The sequence below is a fragment of the Osmerus mordax genome, chromosome 4, assembly GCF_038355195.1.
Source record: "Osmerus mordax isolate fOsmMor3 chromosome 4, fOsmMor3.pri, whole genome shotgun sequence".
In the NCBI taxonomy this organism is placed as follows: domain Eukaryota; kingdom Metazoa; phylum Chordata; class Actinopteri; order Osmeriformes; family Osmeridae; genus Osmerus; species Osmerus mordax.
In genome coordinates this window covers 10,854,789-10,882,407 of record NC_090053.1, presented here as the reverse complement: position 1 = coordinate 10,882,407, position 27,619 = coordinate 10,854,789, and the positions used below count along the sequence as shown (strand labels likewise).

The window sequence follows — 27,619 nt, the reverse complement described above, 5'->3', positions numbered from 1 at the left end:
AAAAGCATGAACCAATATTTCAACTCTTTCCATAATCACCTTTCATGAAATCCCCACAAATTATAAAGCACACTGCTTATCCAACAGACTACTATCATATATGACCTTTTATAGGGTGCCTTGGGACCAGAGCAAGCACCAGGTTCTTAGGATGGTATGAATATCTGTCTATGACTCACTCCCAAAAATATCAACCTATCCTTTCACATCCCCCCCAAGTCAGGTTGAACTGAAGACTGGCTCACATAAATCCACCTGGCAGAAAATATCAGACCAGGTCGAATGAACTCAAAAAGCACACACTGACTTTATTATTCATTCATTATTAAATCAATTATTATATCCATTCAAATAAATCGTGTTTTTGTTCGAATGTATGACTTTACAAATCAATGTTTCAGAAGACTTGTCAGACTCTCAAAGACCAGACTGAAATGCAACCTTTGCACCGGAATAAATCGTCTGGCTGTCAGACTGAGGGTGCATCTTACCGGTGGGGACACGCTGATGTGTTGCTGTTTTGTGTAACGACGTTTTTTATATTAGCCAGTTAAATACACGATCATATACATATGTAACGTCAGCTAACGGCATTTTAGTAAAGGACAATTACAGCAGAGCTCAATTAATTAAGTCTTTCCCGTCTTCTTTGAAGATCTATACCTAGTCTCCCGTTATGGGAGAGACGCGGAGGTCAAGCGGGCGGGCTGTCAACAATGTTCGACTGAAACCTTGCTGGTGTGGCTGTTCTAATGTTTGACAAGCTAGCGAGCTAGTTCTGGTAAGGACAGCACACAATAAATAGGCATAACCCATTAAAATCAATACAGCAAATAATATGTATGCTATCTCGTTAGTTAGTTGCTTACAACATAAAATCAAGGCCATTAAGATATAGCTATGTAGCTAGCTAGGCTAGGTGGTCGTGTGTAGTCCATACACTGCAATGCACCACGCGTAGCAGTGCATTGTAGCTAGCTTGCTACAGTAGGTATTACACGTTTTGCTTTGAATTTAAGTTAACTGGCTACCGACTTTCGAGCTAATGCTAGTTTCAGCGTCTCATTGCTTACTAGGCGCTGGGTAGTCTAAATGTAAAATACTGTACTCATTTGCTAACCATAGTCACAACAAAAGGGACAAACATAGTTTAATAAAGTGAGACTAGCTAATACGCTAGTTAGCTAATTGTTACTTGGCTAACGTTAGATGGTTAGCAAGCTAACCAGCTTGCCCCACATAGGTGGCTGCTGTATGGACGAAGTGTAATTAAAAGATTAGAGACCCAAACCCAATCAAGGACTTTTCTTTTCCCTAAATCCATGCCAGGTGCTCGTTATTGGATGATAAGACCTTATAGTCACACCCCTCTTACAACTGTCAGTAGCAAATGTTGTCAAGTGTCCACACACACCTTTTCCATTGCCTGGTACAGCAAAATCAGCATCCTTGTTTTTCCATTAACAGCTCAACACATCATTGAAACATGCCAGGGAAATTGAAAGCCAAAATTGTGGCGGGCCGCCACTTGCCTGTAATGGACAGAGCCAGTGACCTGACAGATGCTTTTGTAGAGGTGGGTAATACAAAATCTATCCAAAGGTATACGTATTATCTTATTATACTTTGATTTGGCATTGTATGTTTTAACACTCAACTGGATATTTTTAGGTCAAGTTTGGAAACACAACTTTTAAAACGGATGTCTATCACAAATCACTCAACCCACAATGGAACTCTGAATGGTTCAAATTTGAGGTAAGTATCACAACAGTGTAATTCTTATTCTTTCTAAACCACTTTTTTTCCTAATGACGTCCTCCTTTTGCATTTCCACTTTCTTCCCTTTCTTCACCATCTCTTCAGGTTGACGACGAAGACTTGCAGGACGAGCCCTTGCAAATCACGGTGTTGGACCATGACACGTACAGTGCCAACGATGCCATAGGGAAGGTTTACATTGACATCGACCCTCTGCTGTGCAGCGAAGCTGCCACTGTCATCTCCGGCTGGTTCCCCATCTACGACACCATACACGGTACAGGATCTCCTGCCAGCCAGCCAGCCATCTCCTCTGGTATCTCACCCGTCACCTATCCTGTCTGGGCCATTCCTAATTTGAATGGCGTGCCTGTGCTCTCTTACAGGTATCCGAGGGGAGATCAATGTCCTGGTGAAGGTCGACCTCTTCAACGATCTGAACCGCTTCCGACAGTCCTCCTGTGGCGTGAAGTTCTTCTGCAGTGCGTTTTGCTTCTCACTCCAACCAGCCTAATGAACCACGACACCGCTATCTCCCTGTGTTGGCTGTGTTAGCGGTGTGTCTGACGGCGTGTGTTGTGCCCGTGTGTTAGCTACGTCCATCCCGCGCTGCTACCGGGCGGCGCTGGTCCATGGCTTTGTGGAGGAGCTGGTCGTGAATGAGGACCCAGAGTACCAGTGGATTGACCGCATCCGAACCCCGCGCGCCTCCAACGAGGCCCGGCAGAGACTCATCTCCCTCATGTCCGGTAGGAGGGCCTTGACATCATGCCACAGACACGGTCCCATCACACACAGCCCGGGTTTTCTGTTGGGGCTGTTTCTGGTTAGTGTTGGAGCTGATGGCTCACTGTGATCCTCTCTGATTCTGTCTGTGCTTTTGTGTGTGTGTGTGTGTGTGTGTGTGTGTGTGTGACGTTCCCTGTCCAGGCGAGTTGCAGAGGAAGATAGGTCTAAAGGTGTTGGAGATGGGTGGGAACGCGGTGGTGGGTTACCTCCAGTGTTTCGACCTGGAGGGGGAGTCGGGACTGGTGGTCCGGGCCATTGGGACTGCCTGCACGCTGGACAAACTCAGCTCTGGAACTTCATCCAACACCAACACTAACACACACACACACTCAAACACAGCACCAGCGTCAAACGCCTGCAACTCTCCGTCCAAAGACAGCAAAGAGTGAGTATGCCAGTATGAGCATGGAGACCGCTTGTGTACGTTATTGACTTGAGAGCTTGTGTGAGAGCTTCTGCTTGTGTAAGCAGAAGACTTACTTGATTGTAGCTATGTGCGTTTGTGACTGTGTTTGTTTGTGTGTTTGTGTGTGTGTCCTGCCCTTCCAAATGATTCCTGTGTGTGTCTCAGTATTTCCCCTGTGCCGTTGGTGTGTACACATCACATTACACTCGCAGTACACGTCCCATTCTGAGACACACACACGTGGACACACAGCCATCCTCTCAACCCGTCTGTCTGCCTCTAGACTACTCCAGGCCCTTCTCCGCTGTAGCTGTGCATGTGCTAGTGCTGCTTGTTCTCTATCGGTTCTCTCTCTCTCTCCCTGGCTCTGCCTTGCTCGTATCATGTCACCCCGGTTAGAGTACGTGTTCGTTTGATGAAGGATTGTTTGTTCCTGTGGAACTACACTGTGTGTGTGTGTGTGTGTGTGAGTGAATGCATAGATCTGTTCATGCATGAGTTTGCCTGGGAAGTCTAGTATGGGGCAGAGAACAGTAGGGAAATGCACTGGAGGGCGGTGAGAGGAGGAGGGATATGTAGCCCAGACTGTCCTTAACTGCTGCGTTTAACAGGGGATGTTGAAGAGGGGAGGGGGGGACATCCCCCCCCTCCTCTTTCCTTCTGGTCGTCTGTTTTTCCTCCTCCTTTTCTTTGCTGCAATGTTGTGGTGTGTTGTTGTTGTTGTTGTTGCTGTTGTCTCTCTTCTTTCCGGCTCTGCTTCCGTTTGGATTGGCTCGTCTGTTGCTGCGTGTGTGCGGATTGGTCCACTTTCTCCGTCCCCGCGCCCTGTTTGGTCCAGGTCCCCCCTGGCTCACGGATGTCGCTCCACCCACAACAGCCCGGTGCACTCTGCCTGCAGCTCCCAGAGACTGTCCCAGAACTTCTCTGTCTCTGTCCCCACTCTCGTCTTCACCGGTACGGGGGAAAGCGAGGGATAGAGAGACACAGCGAGAGGGAAGGGCAGCGGAGTTAGATGAAAAGATTCCGGAGAGTTCTGGGTGGAGGGAAAGGGATGGATCTCGGGGTGGAAGATGGAGGGTGGAATGTGCTAAGGAAGGAGGAATAGTGAAAAGCTTATGACTTACTATTCTTGAAACGATGTCGCATCGAAAATTAGCCGTGAGGTAGAATAAGGTCCGAGACAGATTGTGTTCCAGAGTGGGCAGTTAGAACACAAGGTCACTCTGAGGTGCATCGCCCTTACCACTACAGAACTTCAGCCAGCCCCAACTGCCTCTGTGAGGACAGCCAGCTAAAGTAGTTAATGGAGGACAAATAAAGCAGAGCCACATCCTTGCATACAAACTACAGGCTTCTTTTCACTCCTGGGTCATATGCCACCACCAAATCAGGCCCATCACTGCATACATTCTGCAAAATTGTCTGCCAAGCAAATGGGTTTAGCATGAGCTCAACATGTAGGCTAGCTGTCCTTTTTGATGGGAGGTGTGGTCAAGTCTCCAGGGGACTGATTGGGTGTCGGCTTCATGCCCCTTCCATCCGACTGGGACACGTGCTTCTGCTCAGTCAGTTCTGTTGCCCTCGCCCCCCGCTCTCCGCCCACTCTTGTGTTTCGGCCCACTTTTGTGTTCGTGTTTCGGCCCACTTTTGTGTTTTGTGTTTCGGCCCTTTTTTGTGTTTTGTGTGTTTGTCTTGATGCTTCATACGCTTGCCTCTGTGTTGTGCAGTTTATTCGTGTATCGGCATAGGCACACAGTTAACACACCTGTACGCCTGCTGTTCACACACGCCTTTTTAGCAACCTGGTTTTCCCCCCTCTTAAACACACACATACCACACACACACACACACACACACAGGCGGAGAGGTGACTGACATGTGTCGTGTTCTCCTGGCAGGCCTGTGTTCAGTGAGGACCCCCCCTCCTCCTCTGCCCCCCCCACCCCTCTCAAAGTCCTCCCCTCCTCCTCTCCTCCGCCCATGTCTCCCTCCAAGCCATGCAGCCGCCAGTCCTCCTCCTCAGACACTGACCTCAGTCTGACGCCCAAGACTGGTAAGACACACACCTCACCCCTCCGGTCCCCACCCCTGCCCCCCCCCCCCCCCCCTACTGGACCCCTCTGTGGCTCCGCCCCCTGGTGTTGGTGGTAGTTCTGGTTGTGCTTCGATATGATTTCCATTTGAGTTGTTCAATCCCCAATGTATTTTTTTTTCCCCCATCGTGTCTCATTTTCCTATGTTAAGTTGCGTTGGTCCCATCCTTTCCATGTGGCCCCGAGGCCTGGTGTGTCTCGATCAGGAGTTCCTCTGTGTTCTCAGAGACCAGAGGGACATTTCTTTGTGTAACAGAAAAACATAGGACATCTATGTTATAGTTTATACTGTTAAGGGCACACCAGGTCTCTTGTGGTTTAGTCTCACACCTTGCCTTGTCTCTGTAAGAAGCACTGTGTCACTGATGGGGGGGGGGGTTTTAATGCCTGATTGATTTGTTTTCCACCCACCTATCTACAGCTACCTCTGTTGGCCAGGGTAGGTCTACCCACTAATGGTGAACACACACACACCCAAACCTTCATCCACCCCTCCCTTTCTTTTGAAGGGATTTTCTTTCTTTCTGGCGACTCCTCTGTTTTTCTGTTGCTCTGCCCCCCCCCCCTTTCTCCATCTCTCTCTCTCCAGAAGCTCTCTCCTCCTCCTCTCTCCTAACGCCCCGTCTCTCTTCCACCCCAGTGAAGACCCGGCCGGGGATATTCCTCAGTCCCAGCTCCCCGTCCCTCTCCTCCGAGTCCCTCCCCCTGCCTCTTATTGGGCCAATCGCCCACGGCCTCAGGCCTGTTTCTAGGGCCACCAGTCCGCCCCCCCTCTTCTCCGTCCAATCAGACTCAGCCGTGATGAGAAAGTGTGTGTCGTTCAGTGAGGATCTGCTGCTGGCGGCCTCCGGTAGGACAGATGTTTGTCCAGCACTCATGAAGCCTCACAACAACCCTTTGAACACAGCATCGTAGGGCCTCTAACATGTCCGGCTTTCCTCGTCCCCCCACCCTACTGAAGATCCTAACTGCTGGTGCCCATCCTGGCTGGAAAGCTACTGACTGTCATGGAGTGTCTCTCGAATAGGTGTCTCCAGTTCCAGGTTGTGGCTGGAAGTAGTTAGTGGTGGCCAGGCATGCCCCTCTAACTGCACCCTTCCCCCTCCTCTTAGCACTAGTCACTGGAGTGGCATGGCTTGCGGTTGATTTTACAGGTCCTACCAGGCTAGTGTAGGTTCGGTAGATGGAATATAATACAACATGGAAGATATGCGTGTGATGGTATAACAAGCAGAGATGGATTAAGGTATCCCTAGTAGCTTCTATTTTTACACATCCGTCCGAGAAAATAGATTCAATCAGTTCACTAAACGATACTGAACCAATTTGAACGGGAATGTGCATGATTGTTCATATAAAAGTTTTTTTTGGGGGGGTAGCAGCACGACTCATTAAGTCTGACTCTCGTCCAATCAGGAATGGGGAGTGGGGGCAGCGCTGGGAAGGAGGCGGGGCCCCTGAAGACTCTGTTGAGGCAGCAGACGCAGACGGCTCTGGAGCAAAGGGTACGTACGGGCCGTATACACAACACACACACATATACACAACACACACACGTATACACCCAACCAGCCCTGCACTTCACCACACTGGTTACACCGTGCTGTTTATTTAGCTGTGTGTGTGTGTGTGTGTGTCAATTAAGATGTGTGTGTGTGTGTGTGTGTGTGTGTGTGTGTGTGTGTGTGTAAATGAGTGTGTGTATGGGGGAGTGAATAACTTTCCCTTTTTCCACTCTGGATCACTCCTGCCTCCCAGGGAGCCGCCTCCTCTGGTTTGTTGCTAAGTGCCGGGGTATGTGACTGACTCCCTCCCTCCACTCCTCTCCTCACATCCTTACCAGCTCTCTGGCCCCTGCTGCCTCTATAGTGTTCTACATCCGAAAGGACCAGACGAGGCTAAGCAACTTGCTATTGGCTTTGTCTAGCCCGCCAGGTCTACTAACCACAGGGTCCTGGAGCTAGGGGCTGGGAATGGTCTGGCCTGGGTCTGGGCCTCGGCCTGGGTCTGGGCCTCTGTCTGGGTCTTGGTCTGGGCCTCTGTCTGGGCCTCGGCCTGGGTCTGGGCCTCGGTCTGGGTCTGGATCTGGTCCTCTGTCTGGGCCTCGGTCTGGGTCTGGGCCTGGGTTTCAGCTGGGAGGGATGTGTGTTCTGGATGCTGCTATTGTGTGTCTCCTTCTCTCCTGTCTGATTTTGGCCCCGGGGTCCCAATACAATACCAATCATCCATCTTCTCCATCTGCATGGCTGAGGGCCCCCTCTCACAGTTGAATCTGATTGAGATGTTAAAGCCGACAGGATGGTTAATGAATTTACACCCGTCAGTATTGTTCAAATACCGATCCAGATTCATTTAGATCTATGGGATGTGCTATCTGATTTGCGGTGCCTGTGGTTAAGGGTTTAGCAGCATGGAGTCCCCCCCTCCCCCCTCCCACTCTCTCCCCTCTACGCATGTCCCTAGGGGGGAGACGCCCTCACCTGGTGACACCTGGGTCTGCCTCAGGTCTGGTGTCGGGAGGACCAATACTGGGCTGTAAGATCCTGTGTATCTGCCCTTGGATATACAACGATCTTAATGCACTCAGGGACCTCTGTTGAGATTGGTGTTGCTATGTAATCCCAGAGTTGTGACCTGACTGGATACATGTGGGGGCCTGAACTGGAATGCTGCTGTTGAAATGAATCTCTGCCTGCCTTGACACAGCCGTGTAGCCCCTGTGTGCCAATTCTCCACTCCTGGAAGCTGCTGCTTTGATTTGGGGCTACCTTTCTCATTCAGCAGAGTTGTAGCGAATTGGAACCCAAAGGGTACCGTGATATCAAAAGAAAGGGTTAAACTCTGACCCCTGTCTGACCACCCCCCCCTCTCTCTCTCTGCCTCTCTCTCTGCCTCTCTCTCTCTGCCTCTCTCTCTGCCTCTCTCTCTCCCTCTCTGCCCTGGGCCCACCTGCAGGAGTTCCCCTTCTTCACTCTGACCTGTTTCCCCCCCGGTTTCCTGATCCACGCGGGGGGCGTGGTCAGCGCGCGCTCCGTCAAGCTGCTCGATCGCATCCACAACCCAGGTGAGTTCCTAATCGTCCACCAGCACCTGCCCCTCCCCGACCCGTGTGATCGTCCTGTCGTGATGACGACACGCCCCGCGTCATCTTCACTCGTGCCCCTGCAGTGCGCTCTCGAGCTCGTGCTGTCCTGTTCGCCCGCTGCGAAGGGCACTGCAAGGGAGACGGTGGATGTGACAGGGTTTGGTGTGTGTAAAGTGCTCCCTCTGGTGGTTCCAGGATGTCAGGACATGCTGTGGCTGTCCTTCGCTGCTAGCGGTGAAACAGCCCCGTGTTCCAGAGAGGGGGAGATTCAGGCTACGCCCTCAGCCCTGCCCATAGCGTGGGACTGCTGGCTTTGAATGGGTGAAAGTTGCCCCCTTAAGCACCAATATCTTTGTTTTTCTATCTTATTTTTCAGCACGGGTTATGATAAGCTAATCCTAGTATGATGGATAGGGGCAATTTATACCTTGCGACACTAGCAGTTTTTTTTTTTCTTTGCGTGTGGTATTTCTAGCTCTGTGCTGTGTGTGGTGGTGAGGTCCGATAGTGCATGGCTCTGGTCCGCTGCTGCTTGTGCTGTGTGGTGGTGTTGGCTGTGGTGAGGTTCTGGCAAGGTACTCCTGTGCGCTCCCTCGTCATCACTCTGTCTGCTTCACTTGAATTACACGTGTTTCTAATACTTTGCTATCATCGTCTAGAAACGTGCTCTCTGCCACTCTGCCATCTGGATGGAGTTTTTCCGTAGGCCCAACCTTTAGTACGCTGAGTTATGTTTCACCATGCTAACCCATCTGAGCGACCTAGTCATGCTAAGAATTTGACGTGTTCTAATACTGGCTGAATACCGACTGACTGACTGGCCACTGACGTAAGGCACCAAAAAAAAGATAGTTTTTTTTTTTCTTATCAGGCTTGGGTGATGTTGTTGTAGCGAGTGTGCGAAAAGCAAAGCAGGCCAGGCTGATAGGCTGAACCTCCCTCTGTAGAGCTGTTTCCATGCTAACCAGCTAACTGCCAGTGTGGAATCAGCTCCAGGCTACCTGTGTCTACTGTAGAGCATCCCTCAGAAGTAGACTGCTGCTGCATGCCTCTCACTCCCTCATCTCTCTCTCCCTCGTCTCTCTCCCTCTCTCCCTCATTTCTCTCTCCCTCGTCTCTCTCTCTCCCTCATCTCTCTCTCCCTCATTTCTCTCTGTCTGGCTCTTTCTCTAGTGCTCTCTCCCTCATTTCCTCCCTCTTTTTTCCAACTCTTATCTCTCTGTCCTCTTTTCTCACCGTTCTAGCTCTTTCCATCTGCCCTCAGTGCCTGCCCCGTTTGCTGCTGTCTTTTTCAGCATTCACCATTTCACAACTCTCTCTCTCTCTCTCTCTCTCTCTCTCTCTCTCTCTCTCTCTCTCTCTCTCTCTCTCTCTCTCTCTCTCTCTCTCTCTCTCTCTCTCTCTCTCTCTCTCTCTCTCTCTCTCTCATAAAGTAGGATTAGACCTTAGTAGTTTGTCTTTTTTGCACTGTGACTGACTGTGGAGTGCTGTTGTCCAGTGTTGTGTCTGTATTGTAGTATGTGTCCTCTCTTTCTCTGTCTCTTTCTCTCACAATCTCTCTCTCTTTCTCTCTCTTTCTGCCTCTCTCTTTTCTGTACTAACGGTGTGTTCTGGCCCAGCCTTGGGTAACACGCGCTCATACAAACTGCTAGACTGGAATAGTGTCACCGCAGGTATTTCCCCCCTTTTACTGCTCTCCCACACAGGGGCTATGGCAGCTCACTGAGATACCAGAGCACTGCTCCCTAATGCACAGGATCCACATCCAGCAAAACTCCAGGCTACACTGACATGTGGATACCCAGTTAGCCAGGCCTCTGCTCCCTACAACACACACACAGACACACACACCACAAACAATTGCGGCTTGGCCACTAGCTGCTTAAAAGTTAGCTCCTCTGAAGGGGGGGTGGGGGGGGGATCTCTAGCCAAGCCTTCCGACTCTTATCAAAGGTGTATACGCACCCAGCCAGACTCTTGTAGTGAACTGCCATTCTCCTCTCTCTAGTCTGTGTGTGTGCGTGTGTGTGTGCGCGCTAAGCTGACTCGAGCATGCGCTATGTTTGTCCCCTCTCCCTCTTGCTCCACCTCCCTATCCTGCCTGCCCCCCCTCCCCCTTCCCACCGTCTCCACCCAACCCCCCCCCCTCCCCCCCACGCTGTCTGGCCGCACAGCCGAGCACAAACCGTCCTAAATGTTGTCCCGGAGCTGCTCTAACGCTTCACGAGCACGGCGGTCCAACCTCTCTAGACCAAAGGAGGGGTTAGGAGATTGACCCCCCCTCCCATGAGACGGACTGGGCATGTGCATCCCTGACTCACGGGGCCGTATTCATGCTGGGCAATAACTTGAGGGGGGGTTGGGGAATGATGAAAGGATGTATGGAGGTAATGGATGTGTAGGCTGACTGTCCAGGTATTCAGATTGGTACTCTCAGAAGACTAGGATACGTGATTGGGCGATGGGGTGAATGAATATGGCCCGTCTGTACCCGTGAGTGCACGTGGTCTTGTGTGCACGCTACAGTGCCTGTGCCTGTGGGCCTTGCTGCTTTTCTCCTGAAAGGGTCCTGCTCATTTGGGCCTTTTACGCATCATCACTCACTCCTCCTCTCCTCAACCTTCTTCTACTATCCTCCACTCTCCTCTCCACTGTACTCTACTCTCTCCTCAAGTCTCCTCTACTTTAAGTCTACTCTACACCTCCACAGTTTATCCTTCATTCCATGTTTGTGAATGGGTAAGGCTGAATCCCAACATTTTCATTCACCCTTGTGTCCTCTCCCTGGTTTCCTTCCCTTACCGGGGGAGGGGGGACTGGGAGTGAAGGAAAGGAAAGGGGACTGGGCTGAAGGCTTTTTGACTGAAAACCACCAAGACTAACCAAATTACCATCCTCACCATCACCACCTCATTTACAAACTGTTAAGTGGTACCTGCTTGCTACGATGCATCATTTAACCGACATGTTAGCAAAGAAAATGTCTAGCCTAGGCTAGTCTATCAGTCCACAGGTGAGTGTAGGAAAGAAAAAAGAAACAATATATTTTTTTAGTGCAGGTCTTCATAGCCCTCCACTAGTTAGTGACACTATCCTTGACGGTGTGTGCGTGTGTGTGTGTGTTGCAGATGAGCCAGAGACTCGTGATGCGTGGTGGGAGGAGATTCGCCAAGAGATCAAGTCTCATGCCAAAGCCCTGGGCTGCCATGCTGTTGTGGGATACAGCGAGAGCACCAGCATCTGGTAGGTACACAGAGTGTACACACACACACACACACAGCAACCAGACTCCAAAGAGTCATTTGAAAACAAATATGTTAGTAACCATTACCCGCTCTTTCTTTCGCTTTTTGTCCTCCTCCCCCCACCCTCTTTTGCTTGCTCTCTGTCTCTCTGTCTCTCTCTCTCTGTCTCTCTCTCTCAGCGAGGAAGTCTGCATTCTCTCAGCATCGGGTACAGCCGCCATCTTGAATCCACGGTTCATGCGCGAGGGCTGTCTGGACGTCGGTGGAAGCGACCACAGGTTGTCACGGCAACCCGCCCCTGTCATGGGGGGGTCGGACAGGGTCGAGGGGGAATTTAGCTCAGCCTGGCTGGGGTAGGTTCCCAGCCTACACCCCATCTACGGGCTACAACCACATTACACTGTTCCCTAACCCCTGTCCCCTCGTAATACTTAACCTTATGTCTGATAGTGTGAAGCCTCCATCTCCATCGAGACTGTTCCCCAGAGCATTCATCACAAGCTATTTCATTGAGATTAGACTAACCCCCTACTAACCCGGCCTGTTATATCTGATTTGTACAAATATCCAGGTTGATTGACTAGTCAAATTCAGAAGGGTGGGGTGCAGATTACATGTTGTGGTAAATATCTAGGAAGTCCAAGCCAATTCAGAACACAGAATCGTCAGTGGTTGTAGCCCTTAGATTGGGCCTGTGTTATATCAGCACAGGGACATACCCCCCAGTGGGTGTGGCCAGGGGCCTGGTGGCTGCTGATTGGGTAGTTGGGAATAAGAAGACATAATCAGTCGAGCATGACAATCATTAGGACGGAGATGTTTTTAGAGAACATGTGATTCATGTAGAAATAGAGCTGTGGTAGCTCCATACCGTGCATTTCTAATGATGATCGTTTATCCATCATACTACACAGACCAGAATTTGGTTGCATGCTTATGAATGATAAAATAAATCAGCTTAAACGATGGCCAGATCCACCTGGTGATGCCGAAGGGCTGAATCCTAACTGGAGCCACGCAGCCTTCCCCCCAGTCTCTGGTTGGGTTGTGCTTGAATCTCTCCGGGCAGGATTGAGCCCTTGGTGAATAAGCACTGTGGTTTCCCCAACCCCCCCCCCCCCCTCGCTCTCTGCTTCATTGGTGCTCTGTGGGTTTGTGTTACAGTGTGTGTGTGTGTGTGTGTGTGTTGGGTCCTGTTTGTTCCCCAGGTTTGAGGATTCATCCCCCACTAGCTGTGGCTTCTGTCATATCCCCTATGATGAACTCAACATGCCCTTCCCTGCCCAGCTCACCTACTGTTACCAATGTCGACGGCAGAAGGTCTAAGACACACACACACACACACACTACATGCACATCGTACGTAAAAAGAAAAGTTCCCATGCTGCAAAGTTTCCCTCACTGAGCTACTTTGAGCTCGGAACCCTACAGTAAACATCTGCATTGACGCGTGTGTGTGTGTGATGTGTAAGTAACACAGGGACTATTTTCGTCTGTCTAGGTTCCAGACGTGCTCTTCACAACCATCGACCTGCCAACGGAGGCTGCCGTCAACGGGAAGGGCTGCCTCATACAGGCTAGGTACGACACACACACACACAGACGTACAGTATCCCATCGTAGCGGTGAGTTTCAATAGCTGAGTGTGTGTGTGTGTCTATAGGCTGTGCCGTCTGAAGAAGAAGGCCCAGGGGGAGGTGAACGCCACGGCCATCTCCAACCTGCTGCCCTTCATGGAGTACGAGCTGCACACCCAGCTCATGAACAAACTCAAGCTGCGCTGCATGAACGCTCTGTTCGGCCTGCGCATTCAGATCAGCGTGGGAGAGAACATGCTGCTAGGCCTTGCCGTAAGTGTGTGTGTGTGTTTATATACCTGTCTGTGAGGGTGTGGCAGTATTTGTGTCTGTAGGTCCAATCTGTTTGGCCTAACTGTGTGTGTGTGTGTTTCCAGTCTGCCACGGGTGTGTACCTCACAGCCCTCCCTGCCCCGGGGGGTATCCAGATAGCAGGCAAGGCGCCTGGAGACCTGAGCTACGAACAGCACATCGCCACCATCCAGAAACGCATCAACGACACCATCGGCAAGAACAAGGAGCTCTACCACATCCACCCGCCGGTGAGACACACGAGCACCCCGAACCGGCCCGTATACCGCTACACCGTTGACAAAGAATCCACTGTCCAGTGCTGATGGCTGTAGATGGGACTGGCATACGTGGTCCACAGTGGTGTTTATGAGTGTCATAATGAACTCCTTCCTCTGTCTCTCTCCGGCCCTTTTTAAGAAATTATTTGCGCTGGACCCTGAGGCATTCGGCTGCATAAACATGGTACTGAGCGCCACCAGCGGCAAAGAGCTGAGAGACTCGCCCAGCCACGCATGCCCATCACTCCCCTCCTGTCCCCCCCCCCCCATCCCCCTCTCCTGTCACCCCCCTCCCTTATAGCCCGGGACACTCCGCACACTCTCCTAGCACTTCTCCTCTTAAGCTCAACACAAGTCACAATCCCTGCTAGTCACAGTTAAAAACCCACCCAACACAACCACAGATCTGTAGAGCTACATTTGTGGACACCAGGAACACACCTACAGTTAGGTCCATAAGTATTTGGACATTGACACAATTTTCATCATTTTGGCTCTGTATACCACCACAATGTATTTGAAATGAAACAGACTTTCAGCTTTAATTTCAGGGTATTTACATCCAAATCAGGTGAACGGTGTAGGAATTACAATACATTTTATATGTGGCCCCCCCCTTTTTAAGGGACCAAAAGTAATTGGACAATTGGCTGCTCAGCTGTTCCATGGCCAGGTGTATGTTATTCTCTCATAAAGGGAGTTCGTTATTTCATTGACAAGGAGCAGAGAAAAGGTCTAGAGTTCATTTCAAGTATGGTATTTGTGTTTGGAATCTGTTGCTGTCAACTCTCAATATGAAGCCCAAAGAGCTGTCACCATCAGTGAAGCAAGCCATCGTTAGGCTGAAAAATCAAAACAAACCTATCAGAGAGATAGCAAAAACATTAGGTGTGGCCAAATCAACTGTTTGGTACATTCTTAAAAAGAAAGAACGCACTGGTGAGCTCAGCAACACCAAAAGACCCGGAAGACCACGGAAAACAACTGTGGTGGATGACAGAAGAATTCTTTCCCTGGTGAAGAAAAACCCCTTCACAACAGTTGGCCAGATCAAGAACACTCTCCAGGAGGTAGGCGTATCTGTGTCAAAGTCAACAATTAAGAGAAGACTTCACCAGAGTAAATACAGAGGGTTCACCACAAGATGTAAACCATTGGTGAGTCTCAAAAACAGGAAGACCAGATTAGAGTTTGCCAAAAAACATCTAAAAGAGCCTGTACAGTTCTGGAACAACATCCTATGGACAGATGAGACCAAGATCAACTTGTACCAGAATGATGGGAAGAGAAGAGTATGGAGAAGGGAAGGAACTGCTCATGATCCAAAGCATACCACCTCATCAGTGAAGCATGGTGGAGGTAGTGTTATGGCGTGGGCATGTATGGCTGCCAATGGAACTGGTTCCCTTGTATTTATCGATGATGTGACTGCTGACAAAAGCAGTAGGATGAATTCTGAAGTGTTTCGGGCAATATTATCTGCTCAGATTCAGCCAAATGCTTCAGAACTCATAGGACGACGCTTCACAGGACAATGACCCGAAGCATACTGCGAAAGCAACCAAAGAGTTTTTTAAGGCAAAGAAGTGGAATGTTCTGCAATGGCCAAGTCAATCACCTGACCTAAATCCAATTGAGCATGCATTTCACTTGCTAAAGACAAAACTGAAGGGAAAATGCCCCAAGAACAAGCAGGAACTGAAGACAGTTGCAGTAGAGGCCTGGCAGAGCATCACCAGGGACGAAACCCAGCGTCTGGTGATGTCTATGGGTTCCAGACTTCAGGCTGTCATTGAGTGCAAAGGATTTGCAACCAAGTATTAAAAGTGACAATTAGATTTATGATTATGTTAGTTTGTCCAATTATTTTTGGTCCCTTAAAAAAGGGGGGGCCACATATAAAATGTGTTGTAATTCCTACACCGTTCACCTGATTTGGATGTAAATACCCTGAAAGCTGAAAGTCTGCACTTAAAGCACATCTTGATTGTTTCATTTCAAATCCATTGTGGTGGTATACAGAGCCAAAATGCTGAAAATTGTGTCAATGTCCAAATACTTATGGACCTAACTGTACGTCCTGATTATGTCACCTGTCGCCTCGACATGCCCTCACCTGTGTGTGTTTGTGTGTGTGTGTGTGTGTCTGATCCTAACCTTCCTCCCGATTAACAGTGGCAGGTGTTAGGACTAACAGGGCTTCACTGAGGATGCGCGTGGGGTGGAATCCTTTTAACACCGCGATGCTGCGGGGGTTGGCAGTCTGGGCTGGTGTGTGGGGGTGCAGAGTGGTGTTAAGTGCGTCAGAGGAAACGCGGTTGTGTTGACGTTTGTGTTTGTGTCTGGCGGTCCAGGAAGTGACAGAGGAGGTGGTGGGTTCTCCCATCCCAGAGCCCAGACAGAGGTCCCGCCTGTTCCGCTCGCAGTCCGAGAGCTCTGACGATCTCTCTGAACTGGACCTGTCCCACGGCAAGAAGGATGCCTTCGTGCTGGAGGTGTGTGTGTGTGTGTGTGTGTGCGCTGCATGCACTTTCAGTGTGCGTCATGGGTTTGTGCTGTAGGATTTATGCTGTTGTGTTTCTGTGGTCTGTAGATTGACGACACTGACGCGGTGGAGGACATCCACTCCCTCCTCACTGACGCAGCCACACCCACAGGTACAGTACAGCCCTCCCACCCTCCTATACTGCCCTCCCACCCTCCTCTACAGCCCTCCCACCCTCCTTGACTGCCCTCCCACCCTCCTCTACAGCCCTCCCACCCTCATTGACTGCCCTCCCACCCTCCTCTACAGCCCTCCCACCCTCCTTGACTGCCCTCCCACCCTCCTTTACAGCCCACCCACCCCCTTGTTGTCTTAAATTCCTTACCTTCATATCTTTTATCTCATCTGTGTCTCTTCTCCTTTTCTTTCCCTCTCTCCCTCCTGTTCCCTCCACATCTTTAGGTTTCTACAGCTGTAACACTGAGATCATGCCTGGGATTCAAAACTGGACTGGCAGTCTACAGGTCAGTGTCTGCTGTTGGTCTGGTCCAGAGAAATAGAAATACGGATACTGAGCACAGTATGATGTAACTGGTGGTGATATGATGCGTCACATTTATTCCCTTTAGCTTTAATCTCCCTCTCTCTCTCTCTCTCTCTCTCTCTCTCTCTCTCTCTCTCTCTCTCTCTCTCTCTCTCTCTCTCTCTCTCTCTACCTCTCTCTCTCTCTCTCTACCTCTCTCTCTCTCTCTCTACCTCTCTCTCTCTCTCTCTACCTCTCTCTACCTCTCTCTCTCTACCTCAGATGTTTACGTCCGTGCGGGTGTTTAGGTTAAGCAATGCCAATTTGACCAACCAGGGCCTGAATAAGACCTTCATTGACCTGTGTGAGAACCTGCTGAAGGTAGGTCGCCCCCTGCAGGCCTGGCTGACACTGATTCAGGTTGACCGTTCTCTGAACGTTAAGGTGTCATGCATGCATCTCTGTTGTAGAGTCTGTACTTCAAGCTGCGCTCCATGGTGCCCTGCTGTCTGTGCCATCTGAACTTCGCTGTAGCTGTGCCAGAGGAGGATCTCATACAGGTGATACACACACACACACACACACTCTCTATTTCTCTCTGAACACACATACCTTTTCAGTGTAACATTTATTGACCTGGTTATGGTGGATGGGAATAGCTCAGTGGTACAGCATGTGATTGCAGATCAAGAAGTTGCAGGTTTGAATTCCCCTCCCCCCTATACATCACCCAGGTTGCGGTGACGGCGGTAGCGATGAGTTTTGATAAGGACCAGGCTCAGGAGAGACCAGGAGTGGACAAGACTATCACCAAGGGTCAGTTTGTACATGGGACGGGGGACGGGGGGGTGTTACACGGACTATATCTCTACCAGACAGGGCAGAGCCACAGGAAGTAGTCCCTTCCAGTTGAACATAATACGTGTGTATTTCAGGGAGCGCAGAGACCGAAGAGCAGTTGCAGTTCTCCTTGGAGCTGTGCGCTGAGTCATCGGCCAGCAACCAGCCTCCAGGCCGAACCTCAGGTAGCCCTGACCTCTGACCTCAAACACACAAAACACAACCTTGGGCACGCCATCAACCTGACTTCTTCCTGCTTTCAAAACCTCTGTTCTCCTTTCTCCTCACAGCTCTGTACTACTGTATGTCTTGCCCTCTCTCACCTGTGTGTGTGTGGGGGTGGGGGTGTTGGGTTGAACTTGACCTAACCCCTATGGTGACTTAGGGTAAATATCCAGTGCTGGGCTTTAGTGCTGCGTGTCTGTATGTGAGCTAAGTGCAGACGTGGCTGACAGTGATGTCTAGATGGTGTATGGATGTTCTGATCTTCTGTTCCTCAGTGATGGAGGGCAGAGGCGGAGGAGCTTAAGCTGTAAATGGCTTCCCATCCATTCACTTAGGATAAGGACCCAACTGCGTTTTAAGTGAAAAGTGCTTTTAACGAGTCTCTACCATCTGTGGGGAATTGTTGACTTGGTGCTTGTCGCATGCTTGCTGAGTGTGTCGAGGTATATTTTGATTGGTGTGTGTCGACAGGTGTCACAGACTGCGGCAACGCCCACCCGTCGTCCAGAGGTGAGCCCCCCCCTCCACCGCCCCACCTCCCCTCCCTGCTACCATGACTAGCACACTGCCCTGTTTTAATTTCTCATCCTTTTTGTCTCAGACAGTTACCCTGCACCGCACCCCAACCTCATCTTCCTTATGTTCTCTTTCTGTTCTTTTTTGTTCTTTTTTTTGTCGTTGTTCTTGTCCTGTGTCTTTTGTTTTCTTTGTGTGCGCGTGGTTTTGGTGTGGGCGTTTGTGTGGGTGTGCTCTGTGCGTGTGTGTCTGTGTGTGTTCTCTCCAGCTCCCTCCGTTGATTACGGTTCCTTTGCAGACAGATGCAGCACCTGGCTAGAGCTGCTTAGGCTGAAAGCTCACACCATAAGACGAGGATCAGTTAAGACAAGTAGGAGGACACTGTCGCTAGCACACTCTGGTGAACCATCACACACACGCACCCACCCACCCACTCACACACACACACGCACCCACACACCCCTCCCTGCATGCCGCTGGGGGGCGGAGCATTGCGAAACCAAACACCAGCTGAGTGTGAAAGTTGAAGCCCCGCCCCTCAGAGGGATACCCAATCATCAGCCAGCTTTGTGACACCTTTGTGTTCATGAAAAAGAAGGACGTTTCCAATTGGCCCAAGTCTACATTTAGACCTGTCTCTCACCCTCAACAACTTCCATATGTTTGATTGGATTGGATAGATGATAGCCATACAGCAGCATGTCTACACAGCTTTTCCAGTGTTTACCAAAGTGCTGTGTGGAGCTACCATACTGCTGCTGCAGTCCTTTGACGTCAACATTTCTATCCCAGAGGAGCCGCAACACAAAACATGCCAAATACACACCTCACAAAAAGCTGTCGACAGGGAAAAATGTAATCTCCCAGGACTCTGCGATCGTCCTGCACCTTGTAAGTTCTAATGCTTTCTAATGTGTCTAAATTGGCTCCAAAGGTTCCTGGTTTGATCCAAGCGGGAGTTGCTACTGTGCGTTGCAGTAGGAGATGGAACATCTTTCACACTCGCTTCTTTACACATGCCAAGCTCATCATCACAGCCCTGTCCTGTCTCTGTTCTTCATCTCTCACAAATACATAGCGACCACACACCCACACCCACAGTCTCAAATACTGCCAGGGATTATATGGACTCATACGCACACACACACACACACAGCTGAACCCAGGTCTGTGTGTCTGTCTGCGGACGGTGTCTGTTTGTCTGCCCAGTGCATGAAGTGCATGACCGCTCACGCTTTCTTTGAGTGATTTCAACTGCCACCATGCTGCTTCTGTGCGTGCACACACACACACACACACACACACCTACACCTTACAACTTACATGCACAGATGCCAAACCCATTTTTACCTCGATGAACACCCCTCTCATTTCACCCTGCCTCCTGTTAACCATGTATGTTTCACGTAAGTGAAAGCTGTTTGGTATCTCCATCCCCCTTTCTCTTTTCCTTATTCTGTTCACACCCAAATCTCCCCTCTCTCCCTCGCTCGCCCCCGCTTCTCTCCCTCTCCTCTCTCACCCCCCTGTCTCTCTCTGCCCTCCTCTCTCCCCCCCCCCCCCCTGCCCCCTCCCTCTATGTCTGTAGTCTCGTCATCAGAGCGCTGCAGTCCTCTACCAGAGGGGCGTTCCCGCTCGCTGCGTTCCACACGCTCATTCGGAGGCGGGTCGGTAACCGTGGTGAAGATGACGCCGCTGTCTTTCATTCCCGGAACCCGCATCGTTAAATACCTTGGAATCATCAACATGTTCTTCATCAGAGAGACCACATCACTACGGGAGGTACGGCACGCGTACATACACACACACATACAGTTACACATCCACGCATACACATGCACAGACATACACCTACACACGCACACACATATTGTATGTACACACTCAAATACACACAGTCAGTCCCGTGCCCTGACTTGAGTAACGTGCTGTGTGTCTGTCATAGGAGGGTGGTGTGAGCGGGTTCCTGCACTCGTTTATTGCTGAAGTGTTTGCAATGGTCCGGGCCCACGTAGCAGCACTGGGGGGCAATGCAGTGGTCTCCTACAGCATGAAGGAGTGTGTGTTCATGGAGAACCCCAACAAGAACCAGGTATTGCACACATCCACATATCACACAGACACTGCATTTGACTGCTGATCAAGTGGTCACAGGTTGGAAACCCCACCTGGATGTCTGTTTGGGTCAAAGCGTGCGCTGACTGAACACATCCTGGTCTCTTTCTCCTCAGGCTCAGTGTCTCATCAATGTGAGCGGCGACGCCGTCATCTTCGTCCGAGACTCCGACCTGGAGGCCACGCCCCCTTTGATGAGCTGTGGACAGGTCTGCAGCAGTGGGACAGACGGGACCACATGAGACGTCTCACACACACACACATACACTCTCACTCTTCATCTAATGTAGACAATTGACATTGTAAGACATACAATTGAGTCAGTCCATCCAAATAAGTGTAATTGATGGTTGCCTTAAACACAACTTCCAAAGAAAGATTACAACCACAAATGTCCACCATAAAAACATCACATATGCACACACAAACACATACCCAGGATATGGGGTCATCCAGAGTGGGGATTTTATGCGCAGTGAAAGTGTTTTGTACTGGAGCCTTTGGAATTCTGTTGTATTTTAAGAGCCTAATAATGCTTTTAAGTTTAAACTACAATAGCCAAACACTATGTAACTAAATCTACTCCTCTCTTTACCTTTCTGACCCGTCCATAAAGGTCTCACTCAAAGTATTATGGAAATTGTTTGCCATCTTGTCTGTCTGTTAACTGTAATGTCCACCTTCATTCCACTGGTAAGGCATTAGGCAGCTACAAACAATTGTTTCTCCATCCTCAAGCCTCAGAAGTCAGCATTCAGCCATGGTAAAAGGGACAGCTGGGGTCATACTATCCATTAACAGTAAGTTGTAGAATGGCATTTAGGTTTCAAATCAACCTAATGTAGTCCTGAAGTGGCCAGATTTGGACCCTTGCCAGTCTGCTGAGTGTATTGTGCTTGTCTTGCGATGACATGAGCGACCAAGTACCTGCTCAGTTGTGCGAGAAGAACTCAAGTTAGGGCTGACTATAAGTTTCAGAAAAAGGGTTTTGGGGGGGAGGGGCTGTCTGTAAAGACGAGGACTAATCTCTATCCATTGTGGCGTCATGGAGCTAACACATTGGAATGGGAGTCGATGTCCGTAGAAGTTGAATAAATTCAACAGACATACAAATTCCTGGCCACTCAAGATGGCCTCTTTGGGTACTAACTGGAATGTTGCTTCTGATTAGGTGATGGCCTGCCATTAATCTCAAGATATGTTGCTGTCCTATAAACACAACTAAGTCTGATGTACAGAGAACTTTTGGAGATATTGTATTCTGTTCACCTACAAGCTTAAATTTAGGTGTTGCAATGACTTGGATCTAATCTTATATACTACTGAACTCACTCAATCATGTCATAATGCTGGAACCCCTTTTGTAGGGTAGTTTGCCATAAGATTTGTGTACAGTCTATGTGCTCTGAAAATCAGATTTGAGTATTTTTGTAACATGAAATTATTACTCTTTGCTTGTGCAATTAAGCTTTGGCTCTCATTGTGTCAGGAGTAAGTGGTACTTTGTTCTTATTGTTTGTGAACAGTCTTTCTGTACGTAAAACTTGAATGTACATACTTCTTAGATATTTCTCCAGACGTACAATGTGTTGCTTTGTGACTAGCAGCATGCTGACCATTTATATTGCCATAATTCTCTGGTGAAATTTGCCTGTTAAGTCTTGCTAAATAAACTGAAGTTAAAACCAAGAAGTCATCTGTTTTATGTAAGCTTAATTGGGTGTGCTTGCCTTCGACAAAAGGACAACCTTTGTTCTCTCGTATATATTTATTTATTTATTATTTTCCCACCCCTAAGGATTCCTCAATATTTGGACTACATAATGTCAGTGTCAAAATGTTCGTATTGGTTACGAGTTCGTTGCTTGTATTGGGATTTACGTTCCGTTGCACGGTTTAGGAGCTTCCAACGTTTTTATGGCAAAAAGTGCCTTGAATGCTAGCTAGTTTGCTAGCCCCATCAGTGCTAGCGTAACGTCAGCACACGCATGGATACGACGTTCTAGTGAGACAGACAGCGATATTAGCGAGCATTAGCAGAGAATGTCTAATATAGGGAGAACCATAGATATATATAAAGACCAGATGTCGTATGGCGGAGTCTAGAACGTCCGCACATGGCGACCATCTTGCTACAGTCAACTCGCTCACCCATAACATTGTGTTAATGCTACATGTACTTTTTAAATGACCATAACTTGCTAAATTTTTAAACGGTTTGGTTTGTTATCAATGTCAGAGATGTTGTTATGCCACTGCTTACTTATGAATAATTATGTTATTTTTGTCAAAAACAAAACAAAAACAGAAGTAGTATGCAGTGGCATAACGACATCTCTGACGTTGATAACATACCAAACCGGTTCTACGTGGGGGCCTACAGGGGCCAGTGCTCCTGGAACACGGTCCAAATGAGAGGCAATTGTAATTACTTTGGAAATTCTAGGCTATAGGCTTAGGCTACTTGGTGTTAGATTGATGCTAAGCCTATTCACTTAATCAACTTTCAAAATGACAAGACAGGCAGTGGATAATAGGCAGTGGATAATATCATACTGGTTTGAGAATGTCTATTGTGGTTTTATGTAAGCTATTACTGTAACATTGGGACTCCAATTCTAAGTGTGTATGGTGGGCAAGAGCAGTAGCAATCTTTACTTTATAAGTCCACAATGAGCAAAGTAATTATCCCAAAACAATAAACTATACATCTAACATATTTTTTGTCATTTTCTTTATTTATTCTTGTGAGAGAAATGGTTCTTATTTTTTTCTTTTTAATTTATACTGCAAAAAATGCAGTATAAGGTTCCTTGAAGAACCTGTAGGTTACTCCGAGAACCATATTAGCTAAAGACGTTACAACGTAATATTTTTGAAGTTGAGTTTGGTTTTAATTCAGTCTGAAAACATTAGTAGGCCTATTTAATCAATACATAATTATCCTAACGTGAGAGCTGGGCGGTTACGTTATTTGATGTTCTTCAAATACGTTATGCCATAATTGCTATAAAAACTGATCAAGTTGTGTTTTTTCCTTTTAGGACACACCGTCTATGCTGCAATACTCTTGCTCCCCTACCTGTTCCATGGAAATCCAGCAGGGGCGGATCTACCGGGATAGCATGGGGTGGCAACTGCCACCCTAAAAATAGCCTTGCCACCCCAGCTGCCACCCCAGTTGCCAGATTTGAAAACAAAGAAAAGTTGTGGCTCATCGAACATTTGCGAAAGAAAATTTCTAAGATCTGACTACAAGTGAATGCAGCACTAGACCACCCTCCCCACTCCTCCGAGTTGGACATTTGCCAGTGCAAATTTCTAATATCACACTGCAAGTTAATGCAGCACGAGACGACTCTACCCACTCTCCCCACACCGCAGAGTCGGACATCTGAGAGAGCGAATTTCATTTGAACGAAAAAGGCGCAAACTGACCAGGCTCCAACTCAAGCAAGCACACCAGAGGAATGAGGTATTACTAAGCAATTATATATTTGTATTTGTATCTATTTATACACCTTTAGATGCATGAGTTATATAAATATTTCCGACGGTCCACACGTTATTTTTCCGAAACGGAAGCTAGCTAGCTTTAGTTAGCTCCCTCTACCTAGCAACCTAGCATAAAACTCGTAGCAATGCTACTACCTGCTAGTGTTACTTGTTAGCCACCTCATTTTAAATGTTTAAGCCATACCATAGCGTTTGTCATATAGTTTTTGTCCATCAGAAAATAGTCAGTTGGAATGTTCGAAATCGCACGATCACATATGTGCGACGCTACTCCTTAAAGATCCTGTAAAGTGGACCTGGAAACGAGTTTTAAGTTCGCCACACCACAGAATAATGTGTTATTAACTACCCATCCAAATTCGAATGAAAAAATAACCCGACAAGTATGTTAAATTAGGCTTTGAAATCGTGAAAAATTCAGCAGTCTTCTATGCTTGAGACTGGGGGGGCGTGTCGCCTGAAGGAGCTGAAGCTCCGCCCCTCGCTGCCTAGTGCCTACCTCCGACCCAGATAATGGACGCTATGTCAAGCCGAACAAAACCGTATAGAATTAGAATTTATTTGTTCAATATACAGATGCGTATAAATGAAATGTTCCCCTGAGCTGTAACAGTAAAAATGGACACCAGAGACAGCAGACAGTGAGCTCTCCAACTAGGCTACTTCTAACACATTAGCTACCATATCACCAAAATACCATCATTCTACACCGAGTAGTCTAATATCAATTTAGCGGTTTGCACTAACTCATAGCAGAGATACCTCTGGAAAGGTTATCTAGTATAATTATAACAAGCACACAGAACTGAGTGATGAACTGCTGGTGGTGGTGGATGGTCCAGGTGCGACCAGAGGATGAACCTGCCGGAGGGGTGATGCTCGGTACGGCTCCGCGCTGCAAGAGAAGCCGTGTGTTGGTGAACCCTGTCTGTCTCTGGTCCATGTTAAAACTGTCCGCCGTGAAATGGTCAGTGCAGAGGCGGCTGTTGGAGTTTATCCGAAGCTTTCCATGAGTGTGGCTCTTCACAAAATCTATCCACCTATTTTTCCTTTCATTATCAATAGGGAACTTAAATGCATCTGGAGAACAGGTGATGGAAATAGAGGCTGAGCAACAGAGAAGTGACAAGGTAGAAAGCAAAGATGACCAGGCACATGACGAGGTGGAAGGAGACAATAAAAAAGGTACAGGAAAATGTCAGTGATAAGTTAGAAGGCAAAGATGCCCAGGCACATGACGAGGTGGAAGGAGATGAAAAAGAACAACAGGAAAGTGTCAGTGATAAGTTAGAAGGCAAAGATGACCAGGCACAAGACGAGGTGGAAGGAGAACACCACAGAGATGAAGAGATGGAAGAGGGAGAGCATCACAGAGATAAGGTACAAGAGGGAGAGAGCGAGAGACAACAAGACGATGTACAGAGCTCAGACAGTGAAAGGGAAATGATAGTGCCTGAAGCATTACAAGTTAGCTCCAGTCAAACTGGTCCACATGGTATGAAAATTGTTACTACATAGTATGTTACAAAATGTTATGCTTTTTATAATCAGATAAGCTCTATTTCAGTTTCAACATTATTATTTCAATCTCTCCCCCCCCCCCATCTTCTAGACATATCCAAGTCCAGGTGTGAGGGTCCATCTTAGCCGAAACGGGAGAGTTTTCCCAAGACCCTCCAGGGAGGAGCTAGAAGAAGCTTCCGAACAGACTGGTACAAAACTAATTCATGGCTGGAATACTCACAGTCCAAAGATGCAGCTTATTGTTTCCCCTGTAGACATTTATCTCTTCCTGATGCCCCAAAGACGGTGTTTACCTCAATGAACGGGTATCGTAATTGGAAAAAGGCCACAATGAAAGACAGTGGTTTCAGTTCTCATGCCAGATCTGAAAGCCATGTAAATGCAATGTTTGCATGGGCAGAAAACAAGAAAATGAGTGACAAAAATACCTCAATGTTGGGAATAATGGATGAGAAAAATAAGAAACAGGTGATTGAAAATCAAAACTACATTAAAACACTAGCTGAGATTCTAGTTCTAACTGCCACAGAAAACACATCCCAACGGGGTCACAGGGAGTCATCTGACTCAGAAAAAAAGGGTGTTTTTCTAGCTATGTTAGATTTGCTGGCCAACCATGATCCTATGATTAAAAAAAGACTTGAGCAGCAAGCTAAAAATGTAACATACACTAGTAAAACTATCCAAAATGAAATACTGGAATGTTTGGCTGCAATGGTTAGAGAAAAAATCATTCAAGAGGTTAAAAAGAGCACACAGTTTTTAGTGATAGTAGATGAAACCAAAGATGTGCAGAAAAAAGAGCATATCTCATTTGTTCTAAGATACTATTATAATGGTGTTGTTCATGAGACCTTCCTAGAATTTGACGTGGCAGAACGCCTGGATGCTGTCGCGTTAACTGACAAGATGATATGCTTTCTTGAGAAGCATGGGCTTGAGTATAAGGAAAACCTTGTAGGCCAGGGCTATGATGGCGCTGCAGTGATGAGCGGGGTACATGCAGGTGTCCAAGCGAAAATAAAACAAGTAGCCAAACATGCTTTCTATGTTCATTGCAGTGCACACTGCTTGAACTTAGTAATAGTAGACTCTGTAAAAAGTGTAACGGATGCGGGAAACTTCTCATTGTTAGAGCGTATGTATGTATTCATGTCTGGGTCTTATGTACATAACAAAGTGCAGCGGGAGATGTTTGATGGTCCACCAAGGGAACTCCAAAGGCTTAGTGATACACGTTGGGCCTGCAGGCACATAGCATGTCGCAATGTTATGGATAGGTTGCCTGCAATAATTCAGGTGCTTGAAGAGATAGCATCTGAGAACCATCCACAAAGAGCTGTTGAAGCAAGAGGGATATTGGTTCAGATTGATTTGAACTTTCTTGTATGCCTTGTACTGTTCCGAAAGGTTTTAAGTGACTCTAATTATTTGTCAGACATGCTCCAGTCTAAAACAGTGGACTATGCTAAGGCTGTCGAACTAATTGAAGCACTTAAAGAGACATTGCTACACTATCGTTGTGAAGCGTCTTTTGATGAAGTGTGGAGGGAAACACTTGATCTATGTAAAAAAAGTGGTATTGATACCACTCAGCGAAACCCAAAGAGGTCCAGACAGACAACAAGGGCACTTCAAGATAGTGTCATCGCTTCCACCTTGGGACAGCATGTAGTTCCAGATAGCAAACACACATTTTGTGTCAATGTGTACTATCCAGTTATGGATAACATGATTGGAGAAATAGAAAGACGGTTTTCTAACACAAATTGTAACATAATGCAAGGTGTCCAGGCACTAAATCCGTCAAGTACTACTTTTTTGAGAGAGGAGGCTGTTCTTTTATTGGCTAATGCTTATGATTCAAATACTGAGGATCTTAAACATGAGTTACATCAGACGAGGAGAGTACTAGAGAGAAAAAAAGAAGGAAATGGAGTGTCCTACCACTCTCATGGAGTTTGCTAATTTTTTGGACCCATACCAGGAAGTTTTTTATGAGTTGTTCAGGTTGTGTAAAATAGCAGTAGTTGTACCTGTGAGCAGTGCATCGTGTGAACAAAGTTTTTCAACTCTTCGGATCATAAAAAATCACTTGCGGTCTACTATGACAGAGAATAGATTATCAAGTTTGGCTTGTACTCAGCATTGAATCAAAACACACTAAAGCTTTGGATCTAAATAAGTTTGTGAGGCGTTTTGCTGAACAACATGGTAATCGCCGCATTCAGCTCTTGTAGGAATGCCAATATCAAGCTCTGCTTACTGGTGAACTGAGATGTAAGTGTATTTTTTGTGGGGGGACTGACCCCTAAAACACGTTTTAAATTGTTATAATGTACAGTAT

General features: G+C 47.9%; 1 protein-coding gene across 13 annotated transcripts; it reads left to right on the top strand.

Annotated features, from left to right (window-relative positions):
• Positions 1 to 548: 548 nt before the first annotated feature.
• c2cd5 (C2 calcium dependent domain containing 5) lies at positions 549 to 22,031 on the top strand. Of its 13 annotated transcripts, none has more exons than XM_067235451.1 (30): positions 549 to 781; positions 1,468 to 1,576; positions 1,672 to 1,758; positions 1,867 to 2,038; positions 2,148 to 2,243; positions 2,355 to 2,510; positions 2,692 to 2,935; positions 4,855 to 5,009; positions 6,466 to 6,554; positions 6,808 to 6,843; positions 8,005 to 8,113; positions 11,263 to 11,377; positions 11,559 to 11,657; positions 12,588 to 12,699; positions 12,881 to 12,960; positions 13,043 to 13,229; positions 13,334 to 13,498; positions 13,668 to 13,712; positions 15,883 to 16,023; positions 16,122 to 16,185; positions 16,476 to 16,537; positions 16,819 to 16,917; positions 17,007 to 17,096; positions 17,271 to 17,352; positions 17,472 to 17,561; positions 18,073 to 18,111; positions 18,386 to 18,517; positions 19,706 to 19,899; positions 20,063 to 20,209; positions 20,349 to 22,031. In XM_067235451.1, the coding sequence occupies exons 2-30, from the start codon at positions 1,487 to 1,489 to the stop codon at positions 20,472 to 20,474; spliced, it is 3,303 nt and encodes a 1,100-aa protein (XP_067091552.1). In that variant the 5' UTR covers positions 549 to 781; positions 1,468 to 1,486; the 3' UTR covers positions 20,475 to 22,031. The 13 variants fall into 13 exon arrangements, with proteins under 13 accessions (XP_067091552.1, XP_067091550.1, XP_067091547.1 ...); XM_067235449.1 differs by having other exon boundaries at positions 11,559 to 11,732; positions 18,416 to 18,487; XM_067235446.1 differs by having other exon boundaries at positions 11,559 to 11,732; positions 18,416 to 18,517.
• Positions 22,032 to 27,619: the final 5,588 nt, after the last annotated feature.

Coding starts and splice junctions, on each gene's coding strand:
- c2cd5 (XM_067235456.1), top strand. CDS start 1,487: ATGCCAGGGAAATTGAAAGCCAAAATTGTGGCGGGCCGCCACTTGCCT. Junction 13,499..15,882: donor TCTACCACATCCACCCGCCG/GTGAGACACACG, acceptor CTGGCGGTCCAG/GAAGTGACAGAGGAGGTGGT. Junction 16,918..17,006: donor TGTGTGAGAACCTGCTGAAG/GTAGGTCGCCCC, acceptor TCTCTGTTGTAG/AGTCTGTACTTCAAGCTGCG.